The sequence below is a fragment of the Pholcus phalangioides genome, unplaced genomic scaffold (genome assembly GCF_987345545.1).
Source record: "Pholcus phalangioides strain wild (caught in Gottingen) unplaced genomic scaffold, Ppha-v1.0 ptg000039l_1, whole genome shotgun sequence".
Classification (NCBI taxonomy): domain Eukaryota; kingdom Metazoa; phylum Arthropoda; class Arachnida; order Araneae; family Pholcidae; genus Pholcus; species Pholcus phalangioides.
In genome coordinates, this window is record NW_028301625.1 from 27,991,402 (window position 1) to 28,007,559 (window position 16,158).

The 16,158-nt window shown below is 33.7% G+C and overlaps 1 protein-coding gene across 2 annotated transcripts in view; it reads left to right on the forward strand.

Moving 5' to 3' along the window:
* Positions 1-16,158, forward strand: part of LOC149065787 (laminin subunit alpha-1-like) — a 438,052-nt gene that overhangs the window by 77,799 nt on the left and 344,095 nt on the right. For both annotated transcript variants that reach the window (XM_089253835.1, XM_089253836.1), the window contains exons 7-8: positions 1,472-1,589; positions 14,904-15,022. In XM_089253835.1, coding sequence (XP_089109961.1) covers positions 1,472-1,589; positions 14,904-15,022 — 237 coding nt within the window. The remainder of the gene's footprint in view (positions 1-1,471; positions 1,590-14,903; positions 15,023-16,158) is intronic.

Sequence of the window (16,158 nt, forward strand, 5' to 3'; positions counted from 1 at the left end):
AACATATCTGTAAAACCAGGTGTATAAGATAGCATTGAGTGTGTGCACCATTGTTTCATTGCTTTTTTCTGGTAACTAGAGATGGGACGAATATTCAGCTGCTATTCGGTATTCAGCCCTTTTGCAGAGTATCTGTGTAAATCTAAGTACATCAAACTAATTTTAAAAAATATGTTAATTGGAATTTTTCCCGTAAATTTAAAATTTACTGATTATATTTTATTTTGTTGTGGTGTATATTTCCTTTCCAGTGAAAAAGGTTATGTCAGGGGTAATTTCTAGGACAGGGAAAACATGAAACTGAAAATAAAATCCTATTGCAATAAAAGGTGGAAGTGAGCATCAATTACTCAAGTTCACTAAATGAAGGATGTACCTGGACAAGATATGTATTGAGCTACTGAAAAAGGGTAAAGAGCATCTAAGAGGAAAAAACAATAAAATAAGTCGTAATTTAATGCATTACTAGTTAAGAGTAAATATTGGTTGACATTTTTTCTTAATTAGAAGTAAAATTGTAACAAGTGTTGAAAAAAAATTGTTTCTGTAAGTAATATTAAAATACAATATATGGACAGCTTTTATATAAAAGGAACCAAGCGCCATTAAATCAAAACTGAGAAAAAGCTATTTAAAGTTATCTTTGATTCAGTTATCTCTTCAGTTTGGTAGTTGGTTCAAGTGCACACAGACGGCATCACAGCTTATAGGTCACTTCGTTCTATTTAAATAAAAAAGTTCACCTCTTTCAATAGTTCAGATGTCGGTGTATCTCAAAAGTGTTAAAAATGGTGCTTGGTTCCTTTTATATAAAAGCCATCCATATTATCGTTAAATTTGGTTGTCAGTATCATGGCAATAAAAGTTCCTCCACTGGTAGTCCTTCTACCAGTTTTTAATATTTATTTAAATAATAACCTGCATAATTAAAATATCAATAATTTGAAATAACTAATAATTTCATTTTCAAGTGAAACACTAATTTTATTTATAATTGTGATGAATTTTAAGAAAGTTGATATTCGGCTGCTGAATAATCGTTATTCTGTTATTCATCCAAATCACTAATCGTCCCATCCCTACTTGTAATTTTGTTGCTTCAATTTATACTTCCTTGCTCTAATACTGCTCCAAATCCTATATTTTGCTGCTCCGAAAATTGCTCCAAAATGGGCTTCATCCGTTATTATCAAAATTGAATTTTAACATAAGAATAGAAATAAATTACTGCTTGTATCTTGTGTGCATCTTTATAAAATGGAAACCTGTCTGGAATGGAAAATAATTTCAGTATCTTGATGTTCTTTTCTACGCAGATTTTGCAACATATATATTGGAGATTGGGATTGCAGAATCTTCGTACAAGAACAATATGGTGGAAACATTTGAATTAATATATTTTTTAAACTCATCCCTAGGGTCTGCATTGAAAAAAATTTATTTATTTTTCTTTTGTTTATTTGTTTTGTAGAAACAGCATTGCAAATGCAAGCACCATACTTGTGGTGAAAACTGTGAGCAGTGCTGTCCTCTTTATAATCAGAAGCCATATCGTCCAGGAACAAATGTGGATGCAGCTTTATGCACAAGTAATATATAAGCATAGTTATTGTACATTTTATGTCTTAAAAATTAGAAACTGCATAAAAATATGCTTGATATACTTCTTATATTCTATACTAAAAACCTAAAGTCCATTCCAGGTTAACTTTGCAGTGAAGGGGAAGCTACGAGGGAACCATATCACTCGTTGCTATGGCAATGAAAACCTTTTAATCAATGTATCAATTCGCGATCACAGTAAGGTATGGCAGATTCTCGCCAACCTCATTAAAAAAAATATTCTTTTTCACTGGTAACGTAATACATGTACAAAAATTTCACAGTAAGTCAATAATTAGATGGTGGAAAAAAACCACTGTCGATACTTTCAGAAATTGAAGTGTGGTTTTTGAAATCATTTGTTTTCTTTTCTTTTTGATTGAAAACTGTTTTAAAATTTAGAAAAAAGAATTATCTCACATCAGCATGTCACTTACTCTTCATTGGTGTGCTGTAAGTAACACTAAAAAATTTTGAAAAACATAGTAATATTTTTCTGCAGTATTTAACTTCCCTTAGCTGAAATTTATTTATGGAAAAAATACTACACAATAATGCAAAAGCAACATATAATTTTAAAATACTGTATATTAACTATGACTTTCAAAAACTCTTAAGTTTTTGAAATTTTATTTTAAATTTATAAGCAACAAATAAACATTAAATAAAACTTTTAAGCCAGTCAAAAAAATAATAATTAAGAACAAGCAGATTAACTCCTATTTACCCAAAAAATAAAACTAAACTAACAAAAACTAAAAATATAGTAATGAGGAATGAAGAGAGCAGAGAACTTTTCAGCTTTGCTATCTCCGGTGACAAGAAAGATACAACTAACTGTCACATAGAAGAGGAAAAATGCACTGCAAGCTATCGTTTAAGGTGCAAGCCTAAATCACTGTGGACTCCTATCTCACTTATTTTATCTGAAGAGACACTAAATGGGCATCTATAGAAACAGGCGGCCCCTGCTATAGGTGGAAGATGGCATTCGTGTGGGTGGAAGACAAATTACTCATGTCAACACTCTCTGTGATTCCCCCCATCTCATGAACATGGCAAGAAATAAATAACACTGTGCAACACTGATTTTGGTGCCAGGTTTTTTTAATACACTTTATGTGTATTTCATGTGCCAAAAACGAATATGAAATTAGTTTTTGCCCATCAGCTCTTGTTTGTGAGTTATGAAAATAGCTTTATTCACCTTTACATGTTAAATTAGGCTTAGGAAATAGGCATTAAATTTCAAAAAATTGCTTAATTAATGTCTATCATTTAAATTGATTGAAAAAAAAACACAGCAATGATTCAGGGTTCCCACTCATCATACTTTTCCTACTTTTTGGTAAAATGTCCTATTTTTGTCCTACTTTATAGTTTTTGTCCTACCTTTTACCAAATCGTATCTATAAAATTCGTGTAATTCATTTTAATTGAGCAGGGAATCATAGATACATGCCAAATATTACAAATGTTGTAGATTGCAATTAATGATTTTGCCAAAGCAGAAATTATATTGTTTTTAAGGTTATTTTGAGAGGTGTATGTGAATCATTTTTGGTCTGTTAATTTTAATTTTAATTTGCTTAATTTGAGGTTTCAACAAGTAAAGCAGCACTCACGGAAAACTTCAGTCTGGATGGAAGAGATAATTTTGTATTTACTACTTCATAGTCTTGGACAGTAACTGACATTCTTCATTCAAAATTATAGTGCATATTTTGTGTATAGGTGAAACAACATTTTGCATTACAAAGCAGTTGGACACAGAGGTCAATTCTAGGTTTGATAATTTTGATGCTACTCAATAGCATTCAATTGCCTTCTGTATTTTTAAGGCATGAAGAGACAAAAAATATTTACAGTACTTCATTTGTGAAAAATGATTACACTTGTATTGAACATGAAAATGTAAATAAATTCCTTTAAAAACAAGGATGGACAATGCATTAAAACCAACCGGTTCACCTTGACTTATTTACATCAGATCTTGTAATCTACACATTTTCCACTGTGCTTTTGAAAGTGGTCTTGAAAGAGCATCATTCTTAAAAAACTTAAATTTCTTCATAATTTGCTGTGTATTGTTGAAGAGAGAGTTGACAGACTCTGTAATTTGAAAGAGTCAGAAAAAAGAATGTAATTTATATTGTGAGGAGCAGAGCAGAAAAGATTTATCTGTACTTGGTAGTACACTGTTTTGGCCAAAAAAATTTTTTGTAACTAAGTCATTTCTGTCATTTTGCTTTGGCTCATGTCAATCTTACAGGATACAGAAATGATGCTATGAAAAAAAAAATTAATTAAAAATTTTTAAGAAATAAAAATAAATGTTTTTGGGAATTACTTTTTATTATGCTATGATTATGTTGCTTAGGGGTACCCTCCCCCATCATACTTTTCCTCCTACTTTTTCTAATTTTTTGAGTGGGAGCCCTGTTAATTAAAAATCAGAAATCAAAAGAATCAGATAAAAACAAGAGGAAAAGTTATTCTTTTCCACTCCAAAAGCTTCTTTTGTTTGAAATTCTTGAGTGAATTTTGTTTACTGTCTCTGCAGATTTCAACAGTAATCTGCCATCATATGAGTATCCCATCTGTCCTAGTTATTGGTCATCTATTTTTTTTTATGTGCTGGTGAAATTGTTCACCTTTTTCCTCACTAGTATTGCCTGATTTTCAGGGAAACGGTCTAAGTTGCTGTGCAAGTAACTTTTTTGCTCACATTACGACCAAGGTCTTTAAAGTTTTTGAGCAAGCTGTTAACTAGTTCACAGTTTTCAGCCTTGTGGTTGCCAAGAAATTTCTTGAAAACAAGGACAAATGAGATCCACTCTGTCTCATTCATGAAGTCTATGAACTGAGGATCATTTATGAGCTGTCTGATTTAAGGATCATCAAAAATTCCAGCTTTAAGTTTTTCTGTATTTTATCACAAAAATTGTAACTTTGCCTAGTTTTAATTTATACAAAAAATTGACACGTTTTTAAGACAAAATTTTAATTGGTCGAATGGTCGACGCGTTTTGGCTCTACAATGGAGAGCTGTCATCAGGACCTCGTGGTCAGAAATCACACAAATGAGTCATGGAGGGGTGATATTTGTGTCTGTTCGTCCGGAGAGTTCGCCTTTGTATTTGCTGAGTCAGAGTGGTCTTCGGATGCAAATTGGGGTGCCATCTGTTGCAAAGTGTTCAAAATTCTGAGCTAAATAAAGCCTGAGTTAATAAAGCCTGTCCAAGCTGATGAAATAGGTGGCGTGTACCTTCCATCATTAACGAGGAAATCCTGGCAAGTTCTGATGAAGTATCCCTTGAGAAAATTCAGTTCAGAATTATGTGTTGCTTTTCTAAAACAGACACTTTCTCAAAATATACCCTTTTTTGCAATTCTTGCATGGGATGAAGTAGATACCAGATTCTTTGGAGGGTGAGATAGGATCTTTGAGTTGGGAAAAGGTTAGTTTATTTGTTGGCTGGAATATTGTATGGAAGTCAAATTTCTTTAAGATAGATGAGATCATGAAACTTGAAGAATCGAATGGAAGAACAACAGTATTAGAAAACCTTTTTGAGTCAGCTGGGAGCAAGTTCATGGTGCGTGTCCGGGTCATTTTTTTTGAGGATCTTGTCGATGAGAAAAGGTGAAAAACCACAATTCAGATCGATGTGACAAAGGATATTGAGTTCATTCTAGAGGGAGGCTGAATCACTGCAAAGTTTTAGTGCACGATGAATAAAAGAAGAAAATACCGAAAGTTTCTGATTGGGAGAATGAAAGGATTTTGCATGAGGTGGCATGGAGATAGTGAATGGTTTATAATACACACATGTATGGAATTCAGTGTCTGTCTTTTTAATGAGCACGTAGAGAAAAGGCAGCATATTATTTTTTCCTATTTCATAGGTGAATTCAATATGTGGGTCAATAGTATTCATAAAATTGAATAACTCAGTAACATTAACATCAGTCTCATCAACTATTTCCTCACCTTGAACAGGCTTTATTAACCTCAGTCAAGACAGAATTTTCAACACTTTGCAACAGATGGCGCCCAATTCGCATCCAAAGACCACTCTGACTCAGCAAATACAAAGGTGAACTCTTCAGACAACCAGACATAAACATCACCCCTCCACGACTCATTTGTGTGATTTCTGACCACGAGGTCCTGATGACAGTTCTCCATTGTAGAGCCAAAACGTGTCAGTTTGTTGTATAAATTTTGTGTATTTATTCCATGAATTTTTTGTCCTATGCATGCAAAGGGCGGGTGCCCTGATCAAGATCTTTCATGAACTGTTTCAATAATCCTAAAGCGAAGGCCAGATTATTCTGTCTTCTCTGGCTAAAGGTTTGGGAATGACATTTCTTTCTCGAACAACCATATGTTCTCTCTCGTAGACCATTCTTTTCCTATCCAGTGGTATTGTTTGACTATGCTATCCCGTAGGCACAAAAAAGAGGATATTTTGTGTAGCCTCTTGCTGACCAAAAAGAAATTTAACCATTTTCGCGTGCACACAAATTACTCATTGATGTTCATGAAACTTTATCTTCTCAATGACCAAAGTGATAGTATCATAATCCTGTCACTTTGGTTGAGTCAGCAGTGGGTATATTGACCCCCTTTAGACCCCTTCTCTTCCCATTGATCCACTGTCGTAGATACACATAGATAAACGTACAAGTTTTACACACCAAGTGTGTGGAGTCCAAACTTTATCTTGGTCACCAAGCCTAATAAAACCAAAGTACCCAAGGTAAGCTCTTATAACAAAATCAGAGAAATGACTTTTCCATTCTGTTGTTCCATTCTGTCTGCTTTTCAAAACACTGTTGTTTCTCTTTAAGGGTGTACTCACCACTTATCAGGGTTCATAGTGCCAATCACAATTGTGCAAAATCACGACAAAATATTTAATTTGGTGAAAAGATCAATTTGCCAATTTGTGAGTATCCATTCAGTCTTTTGATGGTCAAATCGGCCATTTGACACATGTGCAAAAATCCAAAAGTGAAATTTTTATTGGCCAATTGCAAACAAAATTCAGCTGTATGGTTCCAGAGGAGTGTCAAGGTTGACAGGAGTGATCAACTTTGTATAGAAGTGTTACTAGTTGACTGCAGTCCCAAGAGCCTACATGCAAAGAACAACCTATTTTTTGAACCCTTTACTCAACGATAGTCCTTCCCTCAGTATCATGAACCTCATTAAAACGCCATTTTAATGTACGACGCCAGAATAAATGTAAAAAATACAAATAACAGTATTTCTATTTCTGTTAATGGTCCCAGCTGGAAACAATGTAATTTTGAAAATTATTTTGAATTGCGGACAGCAAAAAAAATCGTGGCAAATTCTTGAGAATTAAATATGATGTGTCAATTTTGACTAAAGTTCACTCTCATTTGGCTACAACTTTTTCCATTTGATTAGCCAAATTGCTGCAATTGACAAAAAGTCAGAGGAACCCTGCCACATGTGTAACAAAATACATCAGGATGATTATTACAACTTCTTCCACTGGATTTCATTCTTTCCTTTCATCAGCCCTCACAACAAAGAACTTTATAAGTTATGTAGTTGTTTGCAATTTGTGAAATGAAAATCCTGGAAGAGGTTAAAAAAAACACTTATATAAAACTTTATTTAGATCTGGATTGTCCCACAACCATGCTTTATGAAGGCTGGACCACACATATCTAACTTGGACACAGGGAGAAAAGTAACACACTGATTGCCATGACACCCTCCCAGCTATAAACAGTAGTTATATTAGATGTAAACACTAGGTTATGTCAATAAATATAGCTTCATACAATCAGCTGATAGCTTTATAAAGAAGGAAGAAAAAAGTGGAAGAAAAAACGAATCCACTTACACTCAATGCTAAAATATTATGTAGTTTAGCTAAGCTGAATCTCAAAAACTAGAGCTGATAGGGAAAAACTGTTTTCATATTTGAAACCAGCACATCAGATATAGTCAAAATCAGTTGAAAAAATCCAGGCACAAAAAAAATTTTTTTTTGTAACACTATGTATTTAAAAAAAAAAAAGAGGACCTGAAACCAAAACCTACACTCATAAAGAGCATCTCGCATTGGTATCGGTGCTCTCGTGGAAGAGGAACACTTCCTGTAATCTATCAGTTAATGTCTGAATTCATTGAAGCCTATTTTCTGGAGAAAAAAAACTGATTGAATATTCATCTGGATGTAAGCCTATTACTGCATGCAAAACTAAATGAAAAATTTTGAATCATTATCGTATTATTATTTTTTTTAATTTAACCAAATAACGATATAAAATATAATATAGATAATTATGTAATGAAAAAAGCACAACAGTGATATTGGTGAGGAAATTTTCTAGCGTATCATGCCGAAATGTTGTTGAAGTTGCCATGGATTTTCAATAACAGTAACCAATATTTTTTCTAATTTAAAAATTTTAAATGAATAAACATCAGTTCAAAATGTTATTTTTTCAGTACTTTTCAAAATCATAGTAAAAATTGAAAGTTTCTATATAAATGATCATCATAAACCTCCAATATATGGGAATCTATATTTTTTGGCAAAGGACACTCTCTACCTTTCCCTTCACTGCAAAGTTAACCTGAAATGGATTATAATACATTTGATTTTAATGATTCATAGAAGTTCTAGATGAAATTTTCTTGAGTCATCATAGAGAAACTATTATAATATCTTGTGAATACCAGCAGTTCCTTCATTGAAAACTTCAAAAGAAGTTGATCTTCAATAGAAGTGAATCTTCAGAAAATTTTGTTGTTTGAATGGATTCTGCATGAGTGTGTGTTGTTTCTTCCCCCCCCCCCCAGAAAATATGTCCATCGAAAATCCATTTATTAACCTTTTACCGGCCGAATTCAGATTCCAACTGATTTTGATTTTTTTTTTGTTAATTTCTCCTTCTGATTTTTTAGTTAAGAGATATCTATCGAGAAATTGAAGAAAAAAAAATTCCCTATGCGTTTAGATCCGGATCTGACTAAACATAATTTTCGCAGTGAAGCCATCTTACAGGATGATGCAAAATTCGTCATCATTTAATAAATTTATTTTAAAAATTAAAGAATATATATATAGAATTTTAAAAATGATGGAAATAAATTTCTCTCGAATATACTCAAAAGGCATATATATCTCGATTATAGTAAAGAGCTTATGATGAGCTGAAATGCTGGTCTAAAATTCACAAAAGAATACATACACACGGATTTAGGTTTTTGTATGGATCCCTTGGTAAGTTAAAAGATATTATTTAAAAATATAAAGAGAGAGAAAATATTATTTACAACTCTGGTACCTAAAGGCACAGGCTCCGATGACTGCTTACTAGCATATACTTATTTTATATGGAAAACCACATTGTTTGAGCAAATCATCCAAATTTTAAATCCAAAGCGAATCGGTTTTCCCCATATAAGCATCTTACTTGAATGATGAGCGTAATACGGTACTATTGATTCATTGATGCTTAGTTTATCATAGAACAACCCAAACCGAATGTGTGTGAATTTTTCATTTAATTCATCATAGATAGCCAACTTATCACCGGGTTGTAAGAAAGAGTTATCCATCAAATGGAAGTTATTTTTTATGTCTCTAAAGTTATTTCTCGGCATAACAGTGGGGACGATTGGTACTGCTGTGTCTACTGAAAGTACCCCAGTAATAATTTTCACTTGGTATTCTGTGATACCCATTTAGCAAAACCAATCCAAAAAACTTTGCGATTTTTTTCCACTCAATTTTCAAATTCGATCCATGTTGTGCGACATAAATATTTATCATCTCAGCCAAGTAACTGAGGTACTCTTGCGATCAAAATTTGAAAAAAATATCAATCGAGTTGGCTTGCACTTAGCTCAGGAAACTTATGACTGATTGCTTCAGTAGGTTCACTTATATTTTTGTCGAATGCAGTACTTTTTTTCCACTTCGGTTGCATGAATTTTAGTCTTTTGGCACTTGACACATGATGTTTTCTTATTTTTTGACTGGGTAATTATCTGATCTTTGAAAGGCAATTTTGATGTAGAAGGCATGTTGATAGGATCTGCAAATTCACCCACAAATGAACTACGTGGTGATCTTAAAACACAGATATCCACAAACACCTGCAGGAACGACCGGGCCAAGCATGTTGTCATCGATATCTTCCTTATCTGTAACCCGCTCATTTTCATCAGGCAGTAGCTGGCACATTTCAAATTCTTCATCAGAGAGATGTGATATATCAGAATCCCTCAAACTCAGTCTAATAAGCTACTAGTATAACAAAAAAGATGGTAAAAAGAAGTGTAGAAAGTCACAAGACCAGATATCAACTGAGAACTGAAAGACCAACATACCAACAAAATATCGTAGAGGGAAGGGGGGGGGGCAAGGTGAGTCACAGAAAAAAGGGGGTGCTGCATGTAAACATCGGAATGTGAAATTTGATACTTTTCCTTCCTTTTGAGACACACCAGAGAGAGGGAAAAAGCAATAAATTGTTTTTGCGCAATGCTACTCCTCTGCATTGCACTTAGAATAGTCAGTAGTGGCCAATGTTCCCAATTGGGAACAATCGCAGGAAAAGTTCCCTGGAATTCGAACAAAATTTTTTTTTGTCTCATTGAGCATTTCTTATCATTCTTGGCAATATTCTACAATTAAAAAAAAATTGAGATGCATGTATGTTTACAAAAACTATTTTAATAATTAAAACATAAACTTACAGATATTTTCCCTTGAAAATGGGTGATTTTAGAATAATAATTGATATGATAAGAGCTGAATCGAATAACTTTTGTCTCTTCTAAATTAAGTTCAGAACCTTATATGTTCAGGGAAAAAAAATCAGTTATTTTCGTGAAAGAGAAATATTTTTTTTGAATTAATCAAAAGTATGTTCCCAATTGGGAACATTGGCCGTTAAAAGGTTAAGAGAAGAGCAGCTGTATTTAGTTTAAACCAATGTTTCCCAAAGTGGGCAATATTTCCCCTGGTGGGCACTGGGACTCTTCAGGGGGGCGATACCAAATTCAGATATGATTGGGGGGCTACGAGTGGACATAAGGGGCAATCGGAGGACGAGAGGAAAAAATAAGTTTTCGAAAACTCTGTCCCTTTTTCCAAGGGAGCCATCATAAATATTGGTGCCTATGGGGAAAAAAACATCCATTAAGGAATGAAGGAATTAAGGATTTAAGGAATTAAGGATGAAGTTTCATCCATTAAGGAAACGGCTAAAGTTTTTTTTCCTCCTGTGAATATGCGCTATTCATGCCAGATTTATTGTAACTGCAATAGATCAATAAAGCTTGCTGTCACTGATTTTAACACCATCTGGAATAAGAGGTCCAGCATCCCCCTGGGACTGGTTTTGCTAATGCAGGGGTGCAAGAGCTACGCCGATTGCACCAAACTGAGCCGAAGCAGTTATCTTGCTTCATTGTGCGCCAAGGTGGCAATTCTTGTTTGTGGTTCGCGGAGGTACCGCTAATGCACTGTAGTGCGTCAAATACCCAGACTTTAGGAAAAAGAAGCATGAAAATTTTGTTAATGGGACGCGTTCTCTCCGAGACAAGGAAAAAGATATGGAGGGGGAAACTTCAATTTTTTTTCACTTCTCACCATCTACCACAATCGTGTTATCTCGTGACCTTGGAAAGTAGTTCTACTACCTTGAAGTACAAATTCCTGTACTCCTGTTATTAGTATAACCCACGGGCTATCAAAGTCCCTGAATGAACTTGCCGAATTTTCCAATTTTGGAGAGTTTTCCTTCCTGCAGGGTTACGTACTGAAAATAACAGTAATTTCACGGCTACCAGCCTGTGTTCAAAAACAGCATATCTACGGCATAAATTCGCATTATTGTCCACAAGATCGCACACGCGCCTTCGTGAAAAATCGAAAAGGGGGATTGGTTTACTTGTTTAAATCACCAAAATTTTTTGCAGATCATTGGGAAGAAACTGGATCTGTAAAAACCAGCTAAAATATCCATAGTTTGGTCGTCTAGCCACTATGCGGTCCTGTGGTTGTCGTTGGCGGTTGAAGATCGCAACAATTCCACATCGTGAAAATCCAGATTTGGCGAACAGGGCCGGCTCGAGGAAAAAAATCTCTACCCATACAGAACCTATTTTTGGCGCTACTGACCACGTTTTTTTTTGGTCGACAAAGTTTTTTTTCACCCTTTCAACCGTTTTGGCACCCCTCTTAGAGCGGCGCCCAATATGGACGTGCGGTCCATCCCTGCGTTGGTGGGAGAGGGGTATGTTGTTAATAATAGTCAAAGGAAGGAGTTTGTACTAGGAGCATGCTCATTTTACATAATTCTGTGAGAGATACCTATTATCATGGCCCCCACAAGGGGTGGACTGACAAGGCTCCAGCCCTGGCCCAGGACGATTTTCATCTTTTTTTGTTTTTTCACACTGTAAATTCATCATAAAGGGGGTGCAGTGAAAATCTGGTCCGGGCCTGGGGCCATGCCTATTATATGTAAATGTCCTACCTTTCCAAAGCATGTTCGGAAAGAATGAAATGTTTGCACCCTCTCTTCTTGTTTTTTGCACTTCCTCTCGTGCATTGCTGGGATGGTACTTTACTCCCTCATGTATTACTGGGATGTTTCTTAACATTGCATCTTGCACTACAATGCAAAGAATTACAAGAAGTGAAATTTATTTCAGAGAATATAGAGAGATAGATATTGGGCAGACATATTTAAACTTTGCAACCTTGAAAGCAGCCCAAAGTTCAAAGTTTTGCCAGTTTTGGCGAAAGCTTTTTTATCTTTCACACATGGTAATGCAGACAGTGGAAGAAAGTTCAGTGTTAACAAAAGTCTGTTTGAACAGTGAAAAATCTGTTCATCCGATGCTTTAATGGAATAAGACACAAAATCTTATGTTCAAGGCTTTAAAAATTTGAAAAAATGTCATTGAGAGGCTGAACTCTTCTGAAAGTGACTCGTGATTCGTATAGAAAATATTGTAACAGTGTTCAGGCTGAGAAAACAGCAGGGAAAAAAACATTTTTAATCTATTAATTGCTATTAACTTGAGAAATTGTTTAAGTAAATAAGGCATTTATATTTTTCTCGTTTTTTGCATTTTGCTTTTGAATTTAATCATTTCTTTAAATTCTGTGAGAAGCTAACTCTTTTTCATAGAAACCCTTATTATATTGCTTACACTTTTTTTTTGCTATATCAGGATGAATAAGATTTTGGTGTTCAAGCAGCAGAAATTCTTGCTGCCTAGGTTTTCAGTATTCATGCTGTTTAATTTGAAAAGAGTCTAATAATTTTTATTCATCATTTCAGTAATGCATGTTTTAGTGGTGACATAAGATACTTCAGAAAAAATTTAAATGGACTTTAATTTGTGAAGGAAATTTATTTATAGAATTATTCGTTCCAACCATTTTTGGCAAAACTTCTGGCATTTCACAGAAAAATTACTCCTTATATTGCAGATACAGTTAATTTTTAGTTCTGCTCCAAAAATGAAAGTTTCCTCTCCAAAATGGATGAGGGGCACTTGCAACCCCTCATCCATTGACTAAGTCATTATTGAAGCTATGCCCTCCCCCACAAAGATGAGGTTGGTTCTGGTTTCAGGGCCCCAACACGATTCTCATCATTTTTTTTAACGTTGTAAATTCACTACAGCAGTGGTCCATCAGAAAGCTAGCCTCAGGACCCTGCGGCAGGATGTATGGGGAGGGAGGGCCATGAATTTAGCATCACTGTTCATTAACCTACGGCTGTGGTCTTTTTGTATGGTGTTCTTTATACATAATGACATTCATCATCATCACCGTATGCAGTGGTCCTTAAACTTTTGTCATCCACGGCTCCCTTTACCCTAGGCTCCTAGTAATGGTTATTATCTGCGGCTTCCAGGAAAAGTAAAGTAGCTATTGTGCATTCATAAAAGAACTCTTACGCACAGACACAAATATCAATGGTGAACAGCTCGTCATGACGTCCCTGATTTTTTCAGCCACCTCGTTAGGAAATTTGCCTGTTGTGGCCTTTGTGTTTGTATTTGTAATTTTGATGTCCGAAAAGAAATGAAACAGAAAATGTTTATTGAATCTACACCATAAGTACAATATAATGGTTTTTTTTAAATTTTGATATTAACTAAATCCTTTTATATTGACCGATTTTCAACTTCAGTAACACACTTGGGCGGTACTATCTATTCATGCTTATGAAGAATGCTATCCATATCTGCACTGATTATAACAATATAAGGATAAAAGTGAAATTTTGGTGCTATCTACAAAAATAAGCATCGTTTCTCTTCCGAATATTCCAAGGAATATATGGATAGTGAATACACACTCCTTCAGCATCGGATGCATTTCTTCTCGCAATGGCGTCAGTTTAGTAAAAAAATTTTTTTTTTTAACTGAAAATTTTTTACGGTGACTTATGTAGTGTTTTTCATTGAAAGAAAATGATCCATGTTCAGGGATTGATTCAACTCAATTCGAAATCTTCTCATAATTAATATAAGTATAGTACTATATTAATAGCATTACTCATTGATATAATTATATTATCAAGCATATCTCTCTCAAAGAATTTATTTATTGTTTTTTTTAAGTTTAATTAGCATGGTTTCTTCTGAATTTTTTTGTTTCAATGTTTGAGCTGAAAGTTGAAATTTGTTGCAATCTTATGAAATTTCTGATATGTTCATAAAACAATGGTGAATATTCAATGACATTCATTCAGAATTATTTGTAAAAGAAAATAATCAATTGAAATGATTCTTCCTGCCATTGATGCTTGCCAGTTTCAATCAAGAAAGAGGTGAGAGTCCTGCGTTTGAAATTATACAAAATTGCATTTTTTAAAAATTTGGACCTAAATAATATCGTAGCAACTGGTGCTTTGAAAAGTATATGACAGATAGCCAGAGTTTGACCTAGACATGAGGAGGTCCTGGGCAAGGAAGGAATTCGGGCCTCTCTGACTTGAGTCCAAATATTTTGGCTACCTTGTGAATAATGCTTGGATAATGTTTTGGATAAGAAATTTACAAAATAAAATATTGGAAATCTTTTTTTTATTTGTTCATTATCTTGTTACATTGCTTGGCAAAAAAACTACATTTTTTGAAAATGAGGTAGTATAATAAGGAAATATTCAAGTTTGAATTGTTTTCAGAATTTACTGAAAACAAATTCGTTGTTAATTTAAGTAATATAAATAATGCTTTTTAATGTAAATTATATGTGTTTTATTTTCAGGGTGTGAATGTTATGGTCATGCAAACAGTTGCTACTATGATGAGAAGATTGCTGTAGAAAAAAAAAGCATTGACACAAATGGAAACTTGGATGGTGGGGGTGTTTGCATTGGTTGTCAAGTGGGTAGACAGCATCATCACAATTATTCATTTTTATAATATTTGATGACATTCGGCATCAAAATATATAGTATGAAAAGTAGTTGATGATTTGCTGTAAAGCAGGCATCTTCAACCTGTTGCTCACAAGCACCGCTGTGCTCACTGAAACATCAAGAGTACTCAATGCTTGTTGCACAATTATTGAACCATTTAAGTTGCAATAACTGATTTATTTTGAACTTTATCATACACTCTCTTCTAAATCTTGAAGATTGCTGATCAAAACAATGCGAAATTTTTGAAAATGATTCCCAAACTCCCAAGTATATGTAATGTTTCAGTTTACAAGATTCATGTATGGCTCAGTATATGGTATAAATAGCATGAGTAGAAGTAAATATTTCACATTTCTAAATTTACCACTCTATAATAGAACCCGTCTGAATTAGAAGAGAAATGATGTAGAACCTCACTATAACAGACTTTGCTTATAACACACAGCTGAAAAATTCTAAAATTTTTATCTGATGAGTTTAGAATTTGTTTTATGTTTTTAAAAAACTATTAGCTCATTTAAAAAGAATTTCCAAGCAAGTGATTAAATATCAGTCATTGCTTTTGTTTTGTCTAAACCTTGATGCACTGCATAACTCATACCACTTGCTAGCAAGAAAAATTGAGATTAATGCAGTATATACTTACTCATCTTTTTCAATTCGACCTATGTTGAAGACTTTTTTATTTGATCTATAATTAACACTTTTTATAGCCAACTACTATACTTTCATTGATATACACCCCGGTTTTTTTGGTTTAAATAGCAGTAACATTAAAAACAATAAAATTTCTGAAAAATCATTCAAACTTCTAATAATTAATTAAAATAAAATGTTTATTAATGTAATTAACTCTATTCCAGTATTAATTAATCTACAAATATTTCTTACAAATTTGCTTCAACAAAAATCCACTTTTTTTTTTGCTTAACTTAATAAATTACTTTGTTTGAAAATTCTTAATGTTATTATTTACCATATAATATAAAGTTTTTTCCTCCAGTTACTTTCAGTATGCTTAATTAGGAAGCTATTTTGCAAAAACTGTGTTAAAATTATGTGAATATAATGTATTTAATGAAGCACAAATAATGCAGA